We start from the raw sequence: 16,180 nt of genomic DNA on the forward strand, positions 1-16,180 counted from the left end.
TGGCAAGCAATTCAGTCTAACTACTTAACCCCACACACCCCTTTTTCCTGCTATAGTCTTGGTACCAGCCTAGAAAGAAAAGTACACAGGACTCTTGAAGCTAAGGCTGGAGGGGCCATCTCTCTCTCTCTCTCTAGCTTCTCCACTAGTTCTCTGAGTCTATGAAGTCCAGGGAGGGTGCTGGCCCTTGTCCTCTGCACCGCTCCCAAACATGGTCCCCATATGCCCATCCCTGTCCCATCAGACCTTCCACCACACTGCTTCATGCCCCTCCTATACAGACACAGACACTCACACAGTCACACCCCCCCCACACACAGTCCACTCTGTTGAGGCACCACCAGTTCCTGCCTTTCTTTGGCAACTTTGACCTCTCTTCTTCTTCCTCCTAACAAACTCCATCCTGCCCATCCCTCTCCCAGAATGCTTTCCCGACTGCTGTGTCCTGCCCGCATCCGGCTGTTGCCCCGTCTGCCTTGTTTCTTCCACCACCTCAGCCCCTTGCTGCACACCTTTCATTCTCTGTCCACACTGCCTTGCCCAAGGCAGCCAGTTCTGCCCACTCCACCCTGTGACCTCTGGGCTCCCAAGCCTAGGCCTCACAGAAGCACTTGGTACAGTGAGGGCTGATGCCTCTCCCAGTGGGTTCTCCCCGGATGTCCTGTGACAACCTCGCTCCCATGCTCCGCTGGTGCTGGCTACACCTCAGCTTCACCACTCTCTCCCTCCCCACCAGTGGGTGATGTCACCCTCTTGGGGCTTTAAACCTCTGAGACCCCAGACCCCCACCTCTAGGCTTGTTCCACACTGTGCTGCCGGCTGAGCCCCGAACACCGCTCCTGAGGCCTGACAGGAAGTCCCCGACTCAGAGTGTTCCCAGCCAGCTCTTCCACCCCACCCTCACTCACCCAGCTGCTCTGCGTCGTCGTGGTCCGCAGCTCTGCACACCTGGCCACCTCCCCCCCCAACACATGCCCCTTGCCGTCTCCTGAGGTAGACACAACCTCCCTGCCCTAGATGTCTCTCATCCACCCTCCCTGCCTCCCGCCCTGTTATCCTCTCTTGCCATACTCCTGGTTGCCTCCTGGGCCTCCTCTGTGAATTAATTAGGGTAGAGAACCTGTAGGTGTAGAGTACTGACTGTTTGTCAAGCACTCTGCTGCAGGTTCAAATTTCGCTGGGTGAACAAGATAGCTGTGACCCCTGCCAAAAAGCCAATTTTGATTTTTTTGGGGGGGCAAAAAAAAAAAAAAACCTCCACCTGTTTTCCAGAGGGGAGAAAAATTGATGACTCTGGATCATTTTGTTTATGATTCTAGTTCTCCACCTCCTACTGCAACAGATGACCTTTCCAACACACACCATGACCGCTCATCATCCCTTCCTTATTTGACAGCCTTGGACCCTCCCAGTCCTTTCTGGCCTAAACATTACCACCCTGCTGATCTGTCCCTAGTACAGGCCCAAACCCTGGTCTTTCCTTTCACAACCCTGGACTTGGGCCCAGGCTGTCCCCTGTACTTGGAAAATTGCCCCTCTTATCTCTGGCAAAGCCCTCCAAGGCACAGCTTAAACGCTATAATGCAGAGATATCCCCCAAGCCCTCCGATCACCTTGTGTCCTCTCTGATAGCATCTCATCACTGAGAAATCAATCATTCTTCCTCACAGGAGCACCTCTACCTCATCCCCCTGCTCCCCAGTAGGCCTGGAAGCAGAGATCCATATTCAATATGGAGCTGACAAGAATCTCCCAGGGCTGGCCCTCCTCTCCTGGGTGTGAGATGACCCTGTGAGGCTGAGCAGGGAACCCTATCAATTGGGCCACCCTTCTAAACAACTTACTTCCTGGTTAAGCCTCAGATTCATCCGATACCTGGGTGGCCTAATCCAGAGACAAGGCCTAGTCAGGTCCTTCCCTAAGTGTAGACCATTGAGTCCGAAGTATGCTGTGGCCTCTTCCCCATGTGCTGCCTTCTGAAATGTCCCTTGTCCCACCTGTCCTGTCCCTGGGCTCCCAGTACTAAACTGTTGGTTGAGGAGAAGTGAGCCATGACGGGAACTTCTGACTATCTGTGACCAAGGTCCTCGCAAAGTGACTCCAAGAGAACTGCCACCTCTCCATACTACCCACTCCCCCCACCCCTGCACACACCTCACAGGAGCCAGAGCCAGGCGCAAAGCTAGGAGCCTTACTTCTGCTGAACCCTTCTCTGTCCTTCCTCCCTGAGTCCCTCGTGCCCTGCCTGCCCGAGCTACGTTCAGTCTTGGCATCTCTGTTTGCTGGCAGAGACCGCTTTCCCGACAGGGGCTGACTGACTGTCTCTGTGTCTGCTAGATTGCAGTGTCACCCAAGCCTTCCTGGGCCAGGAGAAAACTCGCCCCCCAAGACCAAGGCACAGTCCTTCTCCTGCAGAACCTCATGTTCCCTTATTTATGAGGGGCAGGCTGGGACAGGCCCCTTAGGCAGGCAGGGGAGGCAGGCACTGAGGAAAACGCGGGGCTGCCCAGATCCTGTCCCTGCCAGCAGAGAACTGGCTAGGGAGGGCAGAACAGCACCCTTTGCAGGGGCAGACCTGGCTTAGCACATTGATCGGGCAGCAGGAGTGTACATCCGGCCTGCCTGCCTGCTTGCCAGGAAGGCAAGGAGAGAACCCTGAATTCTAGGGACTCCAGATGGATCTAAGAATGAGGAGAGTGCAGAACCCCAGCAACTTTGGGGCCCATTCTCAGTGGAAGCTCCAGATCCCACTTCCCTGAGACCTCTGAGACTCCAGTGAACCAAGACACCTATACCTGCCACCTGAGAATTATTATCTCCTCTTTCTTATCCCAAGACCTACCCTCCTTGATCCTGGTCTCATGCACCCTTGGGTGGGAGTCCCTCCTCCAAGTCTCAGAGCTGCTCCTTCGATGCTTCATATGAAGAAAGCTCCTTTGAGCGCAGCTGTGGGTGAACATGAAAATCTGACCGGCTCTGGGTCTCCTGTGCATAAACTCTCTTGCCCTCAGCTGCCCTGACACCCCCACCCCCACCCCTGGTTGATAGAGGAGGGTTGTGGGCAGGCACAAACCCAAGGGAAAAAAACAGCATGGACCAGGAAGGGCAGGGGATATAGCAAGCTACTGACACCACATCGGTAAGTCTGTCACCACAGCAGTCAGGTCCATCAGTCTGCAGCAAGCTCATGGGAATGTGGGAGGGAGATGTTTGGGAAGAGGCCAACTTCCAAAAGTGAAACCAAGAGGGAATTGCTCTCTGCTCAGCTCTCCTCCTATTCCCTCCCCTTTCCCCATCCCCATCCCCCATGCCATCCCTTATCCCAGCAGTGTTGTGGCTCTCCTTTGTATCCTTAGAGCTCAGGCAGGGCAATGGCGGCTTGGCTCTACCCTGCCGTTACTCCAGCTAACTGTGCATGTACAAGGAATCTGGTTTTTCAATCTGCCACCAAAAAGAAGGGGAGGGCATAGCATGTAAAGACACTGTGTCCTTACTGGGGTCCCTGGCTTTATCCAGATCACTTTCTGGGCCCCAGAGAACCCCAGATGCAGGAAGGGCTGGGAGCTATGAACAGAGTCTCCCAGAGCCAAGACACCCCAGAGTAGGTGCAGGGAAGCTTTGAGAAGGAAGCAAAGGTTTGGTTGGAACTTCGAAAAGAAGCAGAGTTTTCTGGAGTCAAGGCATGGAGCAGGGGCTGCTAGGACCTAGCCTCAGATCACGCAAGTGAGAGATCAGATGAGGGAGCCAGCCCTGGCTTCTGGTGTCCTCACTGACCTCAGCTCCTGGTCCACCTCTGCTATACCATGCTGACCCAATAACTCAAGAGCCCTCTAAGATTTCGTTTCCCCGTGTGTAAGGAGAGCACACCCTGACTCGCCCTGAGGCTGCGGACCCTGGAGTGCGTGGTTGCCAGCACGTGGGAGGTGCTTGGTATACATTTGTGGGAAGAACTAAACAAAAGCCCCCTGGAAAGGCTTCAGAGGGCCCCTCACTGGCAAGGCTGAGTGGATGGTAGGAGAGAGCCAAAGATTTAGGCTGGTTCCCTGGTGCAGTTGCCACTGAAGCTGTTCTCTCCCAGGTGTGGAGTCGGAGTCTGTGCTGCTGCTCTGACAGAGTATCCTGACAGGTTTGCCTATAAACAGTAGGAATGTGTTTGGCCCATGGTTGTAGAGGCCTAGACCCCCAAGATCAAGGGGAGAGGGACCTTTTCAATGCCGTGTGTCCTCATGACCTGCTCGCACCACTGCAGTGGGGAAGTGGGGGCCAGTGGACTTCAGGGGATACATTCAAACCACAACACTCGACAGTGGCAATCTGCCACTCCTATGGACAGCCAAAGCAGCTGGGTATGAGAGACGTGGCCGTGTGACTTCCTAAGGGGCCTGGCATTCTCCCCCAAGAAAAAAAGAAATGACACAAAGAAACCAAGCCAGTAGAGGGGTGAAAAAGATGTGAGAAGTCATAGATTTAGAACATACGTGCTGTGGCTGGATGTACCCTATGATGGCCTGAGGGTTCAAGTCTTCCCCCAGCTCCAGGGTTCAGCACACCGCCTGCACTCCAGAAAAGGCTGGCCCGAGGGACCTTCTTCTCACCCAACCTCCACAGCCATTGTGGTGCTGTGAAGTGACCAGCCGGTGACTGCCGATAAGCTCTGGTAGCCCTGGCTCACACCTCTCTCCCTCTTGCCTCTCCCAAACCAGAAAGAACTCTCGACTACAGTTCAACAAAGTGAAGGTGGAGGATGCTGGGGAATATGTCTGTGAGGCTGAGAACATCCTTGGGAAGGACACCGTGAGGGGTCGGCTCCATGTCAACAGTGGTAGGTGTCCCTCAAGAGAGGGAAGGGTCCTGGGTGGGTGGGGAGGGGTTGGCAGAGTGGCTCAGCTGCCCCTCAGCCCTCAGGAGACCAGCACATGATCTATCTTGCACTCACACACCCCCTCCCTCCTGCTGCTGCATATCAAACCCAGGATCTCAGCTGATTCAGAGAAACGCAGTCAAAGCATAAATGTTTAGTTTTGTTATCTGGGCCTGGAAGAGCCGCCAGCTCTCATTTTAAATACCCTGAAAACTAAATATTTTGAAATCAAGAGGTGGGGGGGCGGGAGGATATTTTTAGAAGGCAATTATGAGAGGCTGGGCTGTCAGGAGCAAAGCTGGGGGAGAGACAGGCCTGAGGTGGGTGTGAGCTGCCTGCCTGTTTGCCAGTTGCATTGTTGGACACCTGAGCCAGGCCAGGGGGTAGGAGGCTTGAGTGCCTGGGGCCTGTGGGCAGCCTCCATTTGGGGATGTCAGAGACCTCTCACAGACCCTATGCCCTCTTTGAAGACTTACAAAAGAGGGCCTCAGAATTGTTTGACTTGCTGGCTCTCAGGGTCTGATGCCACCTCAGAACAGAGAACACAATGCTGCTGCCTTGTTCACTCAGGCCCTTGTTTGGGGCCTAGAAAGTCACCTTCCTCCCTGCCAGAGCTGAGCACCTACAGACTGAGTCTACCACGGAAGGTTTGCTGTTCAACCAAACCTGCCCTAGCTTAGGCTCTGACCCTGTGTATGTTGCCCCTGGCTATATTACCCTGGTACAGCCTTGCTGATTTAAAGAGGAACCTGCAGCATTGCCCAGGCCACAGGTCATCCCAGCTCCTGTCCGCCCTATTCTCAGGAGAGAAACCATGTCCCCCAGCCTCAGGCTTCTTGGGCTCTCATGCCACGCACTGGGCATCTGCTTTCTAGATCTTTGTCATACCTGTCCCTTCCGTCCCATCCCTATCTCAAGGGCAGTCGTGGCTCAGGCTTCGGTCCCCACTCACATGCGTCAGCACAATGGCCTCTTCAAGTGCCTTCCTGAAGCCATATCCTTCCCATGGAGCCTCAGTAGAGCGAGTGCTCCCTTCCCATCCGACCCCACTTCCCTTCACTCCCCACCCCATCCATATCCCTTCAGACTGCAGGCAGGCTTCCTCCATGACCATCTGCTCACTGCAGAGTCTCTCTGAGTCCACACCCGATCCTTGGCTACGTCTTGACCCACAATGGTAGCGTCTCTTGAATTCTAGCCTTAAACCCCCATACTACTGCTGGATTTGTTCTGTGCTTTGACCACGCAGCATGGGATCCCCAGGAAACAGACGATGCTGTCCCCTTGGAAGTTCCCCTGGTCACATGGACTTTTACTGAGCCAGACTCTATCTGCACTGTCTCATGGGCCGTTCTTTGGGAGAGGCGCGGAAAGGATGCAGAGTTTGCACAAAGTCAAACAGCTTGTTACTGATAGAGCTCTACAGTGTAGAAGTCATGACTAAATTTGGTCTGGCACTCCATGGGCCTGTTTATTACTCTGGCCTCAGGGCCTAGCACAATGCCTGCCTCCCAATAGGTAGCTGGTAAATGTTATATTAAAGAAATTACAACCTAGGGTTAGGAATGTAGTTCCATGGTAGAACTCTTGCCTACCATGTACAAACCCTGAATTTCAGTTTTTTTAATTTTTTTAAATTATTATTTTTTTTTTTTTTTTTGGTTTTTTGAGACATGTCTTTCTGCATAGTCCTGGCTATCAGAAAACTCCCGGTGTACACCAAGCTGGCCTTGAACCCACAGAGATCCACTTGCCTCAGCCTCCCAAGTGTTGGGATTAAAGGATTGTGCTTATACGCCCAGCTTTCAATATCATCTTTTAATTTAAAAAGAAAAAAAGAGCTATTCAAGGCCTTTAGGGTCTCCTCCAGGTCCTGGCCTGAGAAGGTGACAGAGATGGGTGCCTCGATCTGGTGGTTCTCAAGCTGCCCCAGAGCGGGATGTACCTGGGCTTCGTACCCGCTGTCTCCATCGTCATGGGCAGGCATCCTCTGACCCACCTTAGACTTTGGGTTTCCTGTTTTATTAATGAAAACTTTCTGGGCTAGAACTGACAAGTATCTAACTTACAACGACCTTAAGAAAGTTCATTCATTGGCTCATGAAAACAGGAAGTCCAAAGGTCATCCATCTGTCTCCAGATGGAAAGGAGCCCAAGAACTGGGAGTGGGTTGGTTGCCTACGATGAACTAACACCTCCCTGTTTTGAGGGAGAGGGGCAGAAGGAGCAGGCACCTGCCCCAGAGAGTTCCAACCTCAGCCAGCCCCCGCCCTTGTGCTCTGCTGGGGCCCCTTCGTCCTGATGAGGTCACAGGCACACTTGGCCCTGTTGTGGTGCTCAGGCAGGTGGGGCACCATCTTTGCCAGGCTTATATTTGTGCAGGAGGGCTATAGAGAGGCAGAGAACCCTGGGAGATGGCCCTGTGGGACCACCATCTAACTACGACAAGAGATGTTCCCACTCAAAACACCATAGCTGTGCTCTCTCTGCCACACAGGGCCCAGGGTCTTAAGGGTCTTGCTCACCACATAGCCTCAGCCCCAGCCCCAGCCTGTGAATGCCCCCTCTCAGCCTGCCATACTTTGACAGGCATGGGAAGCAGACAGTGCCCCTTTGGGGTGAGTACAGAGACTCACGCAGAGCTGGAATCCCAGCTGCCTAAAGGCTTCAGTGTTTTTTGTCGCTGCAGCCTGGCATGAGAGCAGAGGCCCAGGAGGTAGAAAGAACTCAGAGATTTGCACGGATTCCAGCTCTGTGTCCCGAAGCTTTCCCCTAGTAGGCTGAGCTACCTGGTCTTAACCTTCCTCTAAACTCCCAGGATTCTGAGTTGGCTGCAGAGACTGCCTCTGCACCTCACCAACACCACACACACACACACACACACACACACACACACACATCCTTGTACACATCATGCACACCTTTTCTGCTGCTCTGCCCAGTCCATGGCTGGCAAGACTACTCTTGATGTGGAGGACTTGGTCACGGCCATTTTCCCAGGCAGAGATGCATAGATTCCTTGTTTACCAGTGAAACCCAGCACACTTGCAGCAACCACACCCTGAGGAGGGGGTGGAGGGCGGGCAGCGGGCAGCTCTGCCTACCCCCAATGACTCATCCCAAGGTGGGTTGGCATGGCCCGCCTAGGCTCCAGGGGAGTAGGGCCACAGGGCTAGAGCATCAAAGGGCATCGTCCCACTCTTGGATGGCTACCTACCTTTCCATTAGGGTGGAGCCATAATCCTGCCTCCCAGATGAGAGCAGGCCCTCCAGAAGTGACAGCTCTGGGTCTCACGGGAGCTTCCAACCTCTCTTGGGCTGACAGGGAAAAGGACTCTGCAGATACAGACAGAGCTTGTAACAAGACAGTCGGCATGGCGCAGCCCCCTTCTGCCTTACAGAAGCTAGCAGCCTGTCCCAAGTGAAAGGGAGCCCAGGACTGGCTCAGGATACCAAGTGCAGGGCAGGCAGGTTTGACGTGAGGTGTTACAGGCCTGCGGGCTTCTACCGGGGCCTGTGGGCCAGAGGGTAGGTGGTTTCTACGCATGCACACGTGAGCATTCACCCTCAAGCCAGTTGTAGTCAGCATGGCCCTGCTCTGAGCGCAGAGAGGCTCAGCCCTGGTGACAGCATAGTACCTCAGATGGCAGGGGGGGTGGAGTCGTAGGCCTGAAAGTGTGTGCCGCTCCCGACAAACAAAGTAGAAGCGGATGGAGACCTAAGCCGTGTGAAAAGAAGATATTTGCACAGCAAGGTGGGAGCAGACTAGCTCAAGGCAATGTACCTTCAAGAGATGCAGAAGTTTGTCCATGCTCAAAAGAGCAAAAGCAGCTGCAGCCCGGGCCACAGAGAGGCACCCAGCGCTCACTTTCAGCCTCTGTCCCGTTCATCTTCCTCGGAAGGTGTAGAAGCTTGCACCAAGACATTCATGGCAACTGTTCCCTAGGTTTTCCCCTTCTGGGCATGGTTTTAATTAACTTTTTAGATATAATTTTCATACCATAAAATTTGCCCTTTTAAAGTATGATTCAGTGGTTTTTAGTATAGTCACTGGCTTATGTAACTATCGCCACTAATTCTAGAATATTTTCATCATCACCTCAAAACCCTATGTGCACTAGCCATCACTTCCCACTTCTCCCTTCGATCCCACAACCACTACTCTTGCTTTCTGCCCATGTGGATTAACTTAAAGTAGACATGAATATAACCATATAATAGGTGGCCTTAACATATCTTAATGCCCATCCATGTTGTAACATGTATGAGTGCATTCTTTTTATGGTAAAATAATATTCCAGTGTGTGGATATACTATATTGTATTCATCCATTTAGTGGTTTGAATTGTTGAATCATTTGGATCATTTCCACGTTTGGGCTGATGAATAATACTTCCGAGGACATTCATGTTCAGATGTTTGTAAGCACACACGTGTCAGTCTTGAGGATACACCCATGAGTGGAATTTCTTGAGTGAATGGTAACCCTGGGGATTTCAGTTTTTGTAAGAGCTCCCTGACCAGATGCCTAAGCAACTGGGCCACTGTACCTCCCCACCAGCAGTGCCCCGAGATACTGTACCTCCATATCCTCTCCACCACTGGTTATTTTCCAGCTCCACCATTCTAGCCCTCTTAGTAGGTATAAAGTGGTGTCTCATTGTGGCTTTGACTTCACATCCCTAGTAACTTTTCAGCAGTATTTGCATGTCAGGGGAGCTGGTGTTTTGCAGAAAAGGTATCAATGACCAGGCTAAGAACACTGGACTACGCTCAGGAAAGAGTTTGTAGGAAGGTTTTTCCTCCCATGCCCAAGCTTCCAGAATAACAACTCATGAGACTCAATCATTATTTATAAATACCTAGGCCATATAGCTAAGCTCCTCTCTGACTAGCCCATAACTTAAAATAACACATTTATACTAATTTAAATTCTGCCATGTGGCTGGTTACCTGGGCTCAGGCACCATGCATCCATCCTCTTCACATCTTGCTGACTGAATCTTGCCTGGCTCTATCACAGAATCCTTTCTGCCTGCCAATGTCCCACCTATTTCCTGCCTCACAGATTTCTTAATTGACAGGTGTTGCATCCATACAATATACAAGAGGTTCCTTCTCCAGGGAAGCAGCAGAGGGCTTCTCCTCAAGAATCAGATAAGCGATCAGGACTAAATGTTGCATACCAGTAATCCCAGCACTCTGGGAGACAGAGGCAGGCATATGACTGAGTTTAAAGCCAGCCTGGTTTACAAAGTGAGTCCAGGACAGTCAAGGCTACAAAGATAAACCCTGTCTCCAAAACAACAACAAAAAGCAGATAAGTGCTCATTTGCTCTGTTAAACACCTATTCTGTGTCAGGAATTTGGCTAGATGGTGGGGTTTAGTGAAACCTGACTGATGTGGCCATACCCCAAGGAGCTTTGGTTCCACTGGTGGAACTAGTGATGACACACTTGTTTCCTTAATCAGCTTGCAATAAATACTACTAGCAGAAGCTTGTTCAGTGAGCAGAAAGGAGGGGCCATCTTGAGAAGCCTGGAGAGGTTGCACTGAGACACTGATATTTGAAAGGTCATGGACGGCATGGTACTTGGCTTGTTAGAAAAGCTGAGATGAGTGTAGTCACCTCAGGATGAACGACAAAAAATGTCAGGTAATGAGACCCACAGTAGAACTGACGGGGTCTTTATTCTGACTACAAAGGGATACCGCTAAAGAGCCGTGGTCATGGAAGGGATTGACACAATTTATATATTTCAAAGACCACTGTGGCAGCTTTCTAGCAATAAGGCCAGAGTAAAGGCAAGGGTGTTCAGGAAGACCTGTAAGTAAGGTCACCCAAGGAAGATGTGACAATGACCTGGACCAGCGAAGGAAGCAGGAGGCATAAATCAAGTGCCCTGAGGTGGCAGACGTGGCAGTCCTTGGAGGTATATGGCAGTAAAGATAAAGAAGAAATGAAAGGTTTCTCTAGGACCGTGGGGCTCACAGGCATAGGGAAGACCAGAGACGAGGTGGAGACAGAGAGCTGGGAAGCCAGTTTGAACACACTGGTGGAGCAGGCTTCCCCTACCTTCCCTTCAAAGTAGCAGACTACAGATGTGTTCACAAGGGAACCTCTGAGTGCCACAGCATGATGACACCGCTGTGGCCTGACACCACCCTGCAGTGTGCTGTGTGACACCAGGACAGCCGTGCCAAAGTGACTTGGGAAGGCCTTACCGTGACAGAGGAGGTCGGAAGGCCTGCGGCCATTATTCTCTGACATCTCCGTGACTAGTGTGCCCACCATGCTCCCTTTTTGCCTTTCTGGAGTCCTGGCATCAACCCCAAGATAGGGCAACCCAGACTCAGTATACCACACCGAGGCCGTCATTGTCTCTCTTCGGTCGTCCCTGCCGTCCTAGCATCCTCACTGCTGTCCACTACTCAGTCAGCCTAGCACACTAACGATGAAGACACGACAGCAGGAGGTCTCTGCCACCATTGCTGCAGAGGAGCCAGGCTGGGCCTGGCAGGTCCAGGCCAAAATTCCTTTGGCTTAGCCAAGGCCCCTGGGAGGCCCCAGGCTATGGTTCACATCCATCTGCTCACGTCAAGCCTGGGTGCTGACGTGTTCTTTCACAAGGGACATGGTATCTGGCAGGAATACACAACTGCAGCTCTAGAGCGGCACTCCGACATTCTCTTTCTTCACTCCTTCGAGGTGTAAGCAGAGGGCGAGGCAACCTCTAGGCCCTCCACTCTCGGATCTGCTCCGTGCTGGACTCTGTAACTTGCAGACGCGGTCACCTCACTCGCGTCTCTTTTCTGTCCCTTTCTTTAGTCTCCTGGGTCTCTATGACCCAGAATCAGAGCAAACACCAGTAAAAGCTTCTTCTGCCCGGCCAGCATGTGGGTCCCAGCTGCGTTTGCGGTGGAGGCCTAGAGGAGACCTCAGCAGGGGTGGGGCCTGAGATGCCAACTCTGCAACAGGCATGGGGGAGAGGGGAGGGTGGGAACTGGCCCTGCCCGGCCGAGTTTTATCTTCGAGCTCCTCAGACATATACAGAGGCAGTGCTGTGTGTACACTCCAGCCCCCCACGCTCCATCTGTCTCCCTACATGTCTAAACACTGAGGGTGCCAAGCGCCTGCCTGCCCCATCCTCCTCCTCTCCCCTCCTCCCCACTGCCGATGGGAGGAATGGAGGCTTGCCACCCCAGGGAAGATAAGGATAGCCAAGGTGGAGTGGGACACCTTAGTCCGGGACCACCACTGGACAGCCCCAGAGCACAAAAGGGGAGCAGGGACTCCTTTTTTGGCAGCACATCCTGGAGAGCCAGTGCGGGACACTGCCTTACAAAAGAAGTTTTTGCACTTAAAGCCAGCTTTCTGGACACTGTCCCCTGCTGAGGGAGCAGAGCACTCATTATTCTCACTGTTTTCGGGCAAGCCTCATCAATCAGATGTGAGCCTGGGTTAGCAGCCTGAGAGCCCAGCCTTTCTCCCACCCAGTTTTCACATCCCAGCTGTTCCCTGCCCTCCCACCTGCCGTCTCCCAGCTATATCTCCTCCTGAACCTCATGATTTATAGCTTAGGCTGGCCAAGGTCTGAAGGCTCCCTCCACAGGCAACAGCTAACAAGGTGGGAGCTGTCTGGTGTGGGGACATGAAGGAGACCCTGAACAATTCTAGAGGCAGGACATAGTGGCCTTCATAACATCCGAGCTCTGGAAACAAGAGGGAAGAGAGTGGAGGCCCACATGTCCCCCTCCCCCACATACACACCTTCCCAGAGCTCAGTAAATGACAGTATCCAAAGGCCTCATTCCCATGAGCCCCCTGGCCCGCTGTAAGAATCTGAGCAGTGAAAATGGATGCAAGTGTCTCCCCTGAGCCATTCCCTACATCAGCAACTGGTCTTATAGTGGAGCACCCCCAGGAGGGAGACCAGAGTGGAACAGAGGTCAGGCCTTCGTCCAACGAAGGAAGCTGTTTCTGTTCTCTTCCGCCCCTCTGAAGCAGTGAGAAAACCCCTGGCTTTTGTAGGTTTGCCAAGAGTGTGAAAGCAGAATCACACAGGGTGGATGGTCTGCTGTGGCTTCCTTTTTGCCTTGTTGCCCACCAACAAGACCCCCCCTAGACCTCCAGGCATTCCTGTAGGTCCCAGCGACCTTCCAGCTGTGAGATGGGAACAGGAAAGAACATGAAGGAAGTGATCCCTGGGCCCAGAGGTGGGCTCACTGGGTCACTAGCATGTGTCTCTCATACCTCCAGTGAGCACCACTCTGTCATCGTGGTCAGGGCACGCCCGGAAGTGCAACGAGACAGCCAAGTCCTACTGTGTGAATGGAGGCGTGTGCTACTACATCGAGGGCATCAACCAGCTCTCCTGCAAGTAAGTGGTCTGTGGGGGTGGGCATGGGGCTCAGAGCAAGGGAGGAGATGCTGGGGCAGAAGTGGAGGGCTCTAGACAAAGTGAGCTTCGAGCTGCTTGGAAGTGATCCCCAAGGGGCGCAGACAGGGTTGCTTGCCCACTTTTAGTCCTTTCCTGGACCCTGAAGCTATGTAAGCCCTGAGGGGTGTGTGAACTCCTGCAGACCCAGGTTCCTAGGCCCCGATCACTTTGCCTCCTGATGCTCACCTCTTGCCAACACTCTGCAGGACAGTGGGGATACCAGTCTAAGCACTAGGTGTTTCTCTCTGTGTGTATGTCTCTCTCTCTCTCTCTCTCTCTCTCTCTCTCTCTCTCTCTCTCTCCCTCTCTCTGTATCTCTCTCTGTCTTTATCTCTCTCTGTCTGTCTTTCTCTCTCCTTCTGTTTTGTCTTTCTTCCCCATCTCTAAGCAGCTCTCCAAAACTGTCCTGAGTGAACATGTCCTGGCTGATTCTTCTCCAGTAGTGATAAGCCTGGAAGAGTAAGACACGACACAGGCTCCATAGCCCTCAGCACCTGATGATCCCACTCTTGTTGCCTACAGGCACCAGGGCCTGGTGCTGTCCCTAGATCTGGCTGTTCTTCCTGCCCTGGTGACCCCCAGTGGCCAGTTCTGCCTTGAGCATTGCTTGTGCCACTTTAACTGCAGCCCCTCTCTGTGCAAGGTGGGGGCTGCAGCAAGGACAGAACCATGGGAGTGGTCTAATGGAGGAGGGGAGGGTGGCCCCAGGAACTCCAAGGAGCTCAGAACCCTACTACCCATACTGCAGCACTCAGGACGGGTGTGACTGAGGCCACCAGAAGGGCCTTTTTCAGTCCTGGCAGGTCTTCTGGGCAATCCTCCTACATGTGTGTGAGGAGGGGTGACACAAACTCAAGGAGTGCAGCTCTAGCCAGCTCTTAAGGAGGAATATGAAGGGGATCTAGTCAACAACTTGGAGTTTTCAGGGCCACCCATGCCAAGGACCCCAGACTAGGGTCCCATTCCCATGGCATCTGGACAAAGGCCACCAAAATGTTGCTAGTTCAAAAAGAGGGTTTTGACCTCCTGGTAGAAGAACCTCAGGCTTTCCTGCCTCTGGCCCTCCAGGCCAGACCTTGCACTCCTATCACTGGCTTGGCCTTTCTAGGAATGTGAACCTGCAGAGGAGACTGGGACTTTTAAAGCGCCCTGCACACGCCAGTGGCTCAGTATCCATGTCTCCTCTTACTCACCCACAAGAGAGCTTGATAGCACTGCCAGGCAGAACTGTGGCTCTGGCCCCAGCTGGCCTCCTTGATGGCTTCCTCATGGTCCCACCCTTCACCTGCTGTTATCTCCTTTCCCCATCTCCTCCCTCCTGATCCCCTCAGAAGAGTTCCAAGAGCAACAACAGGTACTCCAGGAGAGTTCAAGGCCTGGCCTCAAGACGCAGCCATAAGAGCAGCTCAAGCCCTGGGAAACAGCACAGTCTTGCAAATGCTCTGAGCTCTTTGGAACAGGCCTACTAGATCCCAGCATGTCTCACGTAGATGTCTGTCCTGACTCACCTTCCCCCTTGCCACACCAGGCCTCTCCTCCTCCCTTGCCCTTTGGACCCCTGAACCCCCAGAGAATCCAGCATATCACTGAAGTCAGCCCTGGATGCAGACAGGAAGGCTCTGAACCCCAAGACAGGCACAAAGATGAAGTAGGTCCTCAGAACTCAGATTCCAAGATGGATTACAGTTTAAGAAAGGGAAGGATAAGACAATGGCTCCCAGGGGAACCTGCCAACATGACTGTGCCCCTAGAAGCCAGGAAATACACCCTGAAAAGAGCAGGGAGAAGAGCCTGAGCCCTTGTGAAAATGAGCCCTGTTTCCTCCCCTCCCCCCATCCAGGGCAACTCGGTCTCAGATGTAAAATTGGTACCCAGAGCCGCCACTTCCCCATCTTTGCCCTACCTTGGACAGCCCCAGTCATGGTCCAATAACCTACTTCCCTGAACCCCTTTGTCACATGCAAGGGAGAGGGACATCCCTGGCTGGGACCGCAGTCCTTGGAGCTGTGCTGGAGAAGGGCAGGGGGGAGGGGGCCGGGCAGAGCCCAGAGGCCATTCTGAGGGTGGAAAACGGGGTGGGAAGGGGGGGCAGGCCTCTTGGGGTTTCTGATGACCTGAATTACTCGGAGTAAAAAGGAAAGAACTTAGGGAAATGGGACTCACGTCTACCATTTGTGCTGTTTGTTTACTTTTTATTTTGATTTTTTTGCATTTCCGCTTAGCTTGGATAATGAAACTACGCTGGTCAGTTTCATTCCAGTTTCTATAAAACTCAGTTTTCCTTCCTGGTTTTCTTACACGTGTTGCTGTGTATTGGTTCAGAGCCCCCGCCCCCCAAGGGAGTGTTGGAAAGCAGGCAGGCACGCTCCGCAACCCTCTTGTTTTTCTGGAAGTCAGTGCCAAAAGAAACAATGTCACTGATACGGAATTTCGTTTTAAAAAAAAGAAAGAAAGAAAGAAAGAAAACTTAAGGGGACTTGAAAATGGGGGTCCAAATCAAGGTGACTTGTCTCCTGTCTGGGCCAGACGGGGACCTCCACGCCTCCTCTTGCCGTTTTCTCCTCTTCTCTCCGTGTGTTTGTTGACACGGTGTGCGTGACTCTTGGGGACTGGTTCAGGGGATGATGACAGAACAAGACTCTCTCTCCAGCCCTGTGCACATACCAGCGGCATGCCTCCCTCTCCCCTCGGCTCATCTCCTCCATCCCCCAGCTTCCCCGCCCCATCCCACCCCATCTGCCTGCTCATCCTCACTACATCTCCACCCACCCTCGTGAGCTCCAAGACCCTGGCTCCCTCCAGTGCCTGGGGCACGGCCTCATCCTTCATCCTTCCTTTCCCAGGTGAGGGCAGCACACATGGCATTATCCCCAGGCT

At 52.9% G+C, this 16,180-nt stretch overlaps 1 protein-coding gene across 5 annotated transcripts in view; it reads left to right on the forward strand.

Moving 5' to 3' along the window:
• The window catches only part of Nrg2 (neuregulin 2), a 178,242-nt gene that overhangs the window by 140,588 nt on the left and 21,474 nt on the right, over window positions 1-16,180 (forward strand). For all 5 annotated transcript variants that reach the window (XM_060377428.1, XM_060377429.1, XM_060377431.1 and 2 more), the window contains exons 3-4: window positions 4,704-4,822; window positions 13,123-13,243. In XM_060377428.1, coding sequence (XP_060233411.1) covers window positions 4,704-4,822; window positions 13,123-13,243 — 240 coding nt within the window. The remainder of the gene's footprint in view (window positions 1-4,703; window positions 4,823-13,122; window positions 13,244-16,180) is intronic.

Source organism: Meriones unguiculatus, chromosome 2 (genome assembly GCF_030254825.1).
Source record: "Meriones unguiculatus strain TT.TT164.6M chromosome 2, Bangor_MerUng_6.1, whole genome shotgun sequence".
Lineage (NCBI taxonomy): Eukaryota > Metazoa > Chordata > Mammalia > Rodentia > Muridae > Meriones > Meriones unguiculatus.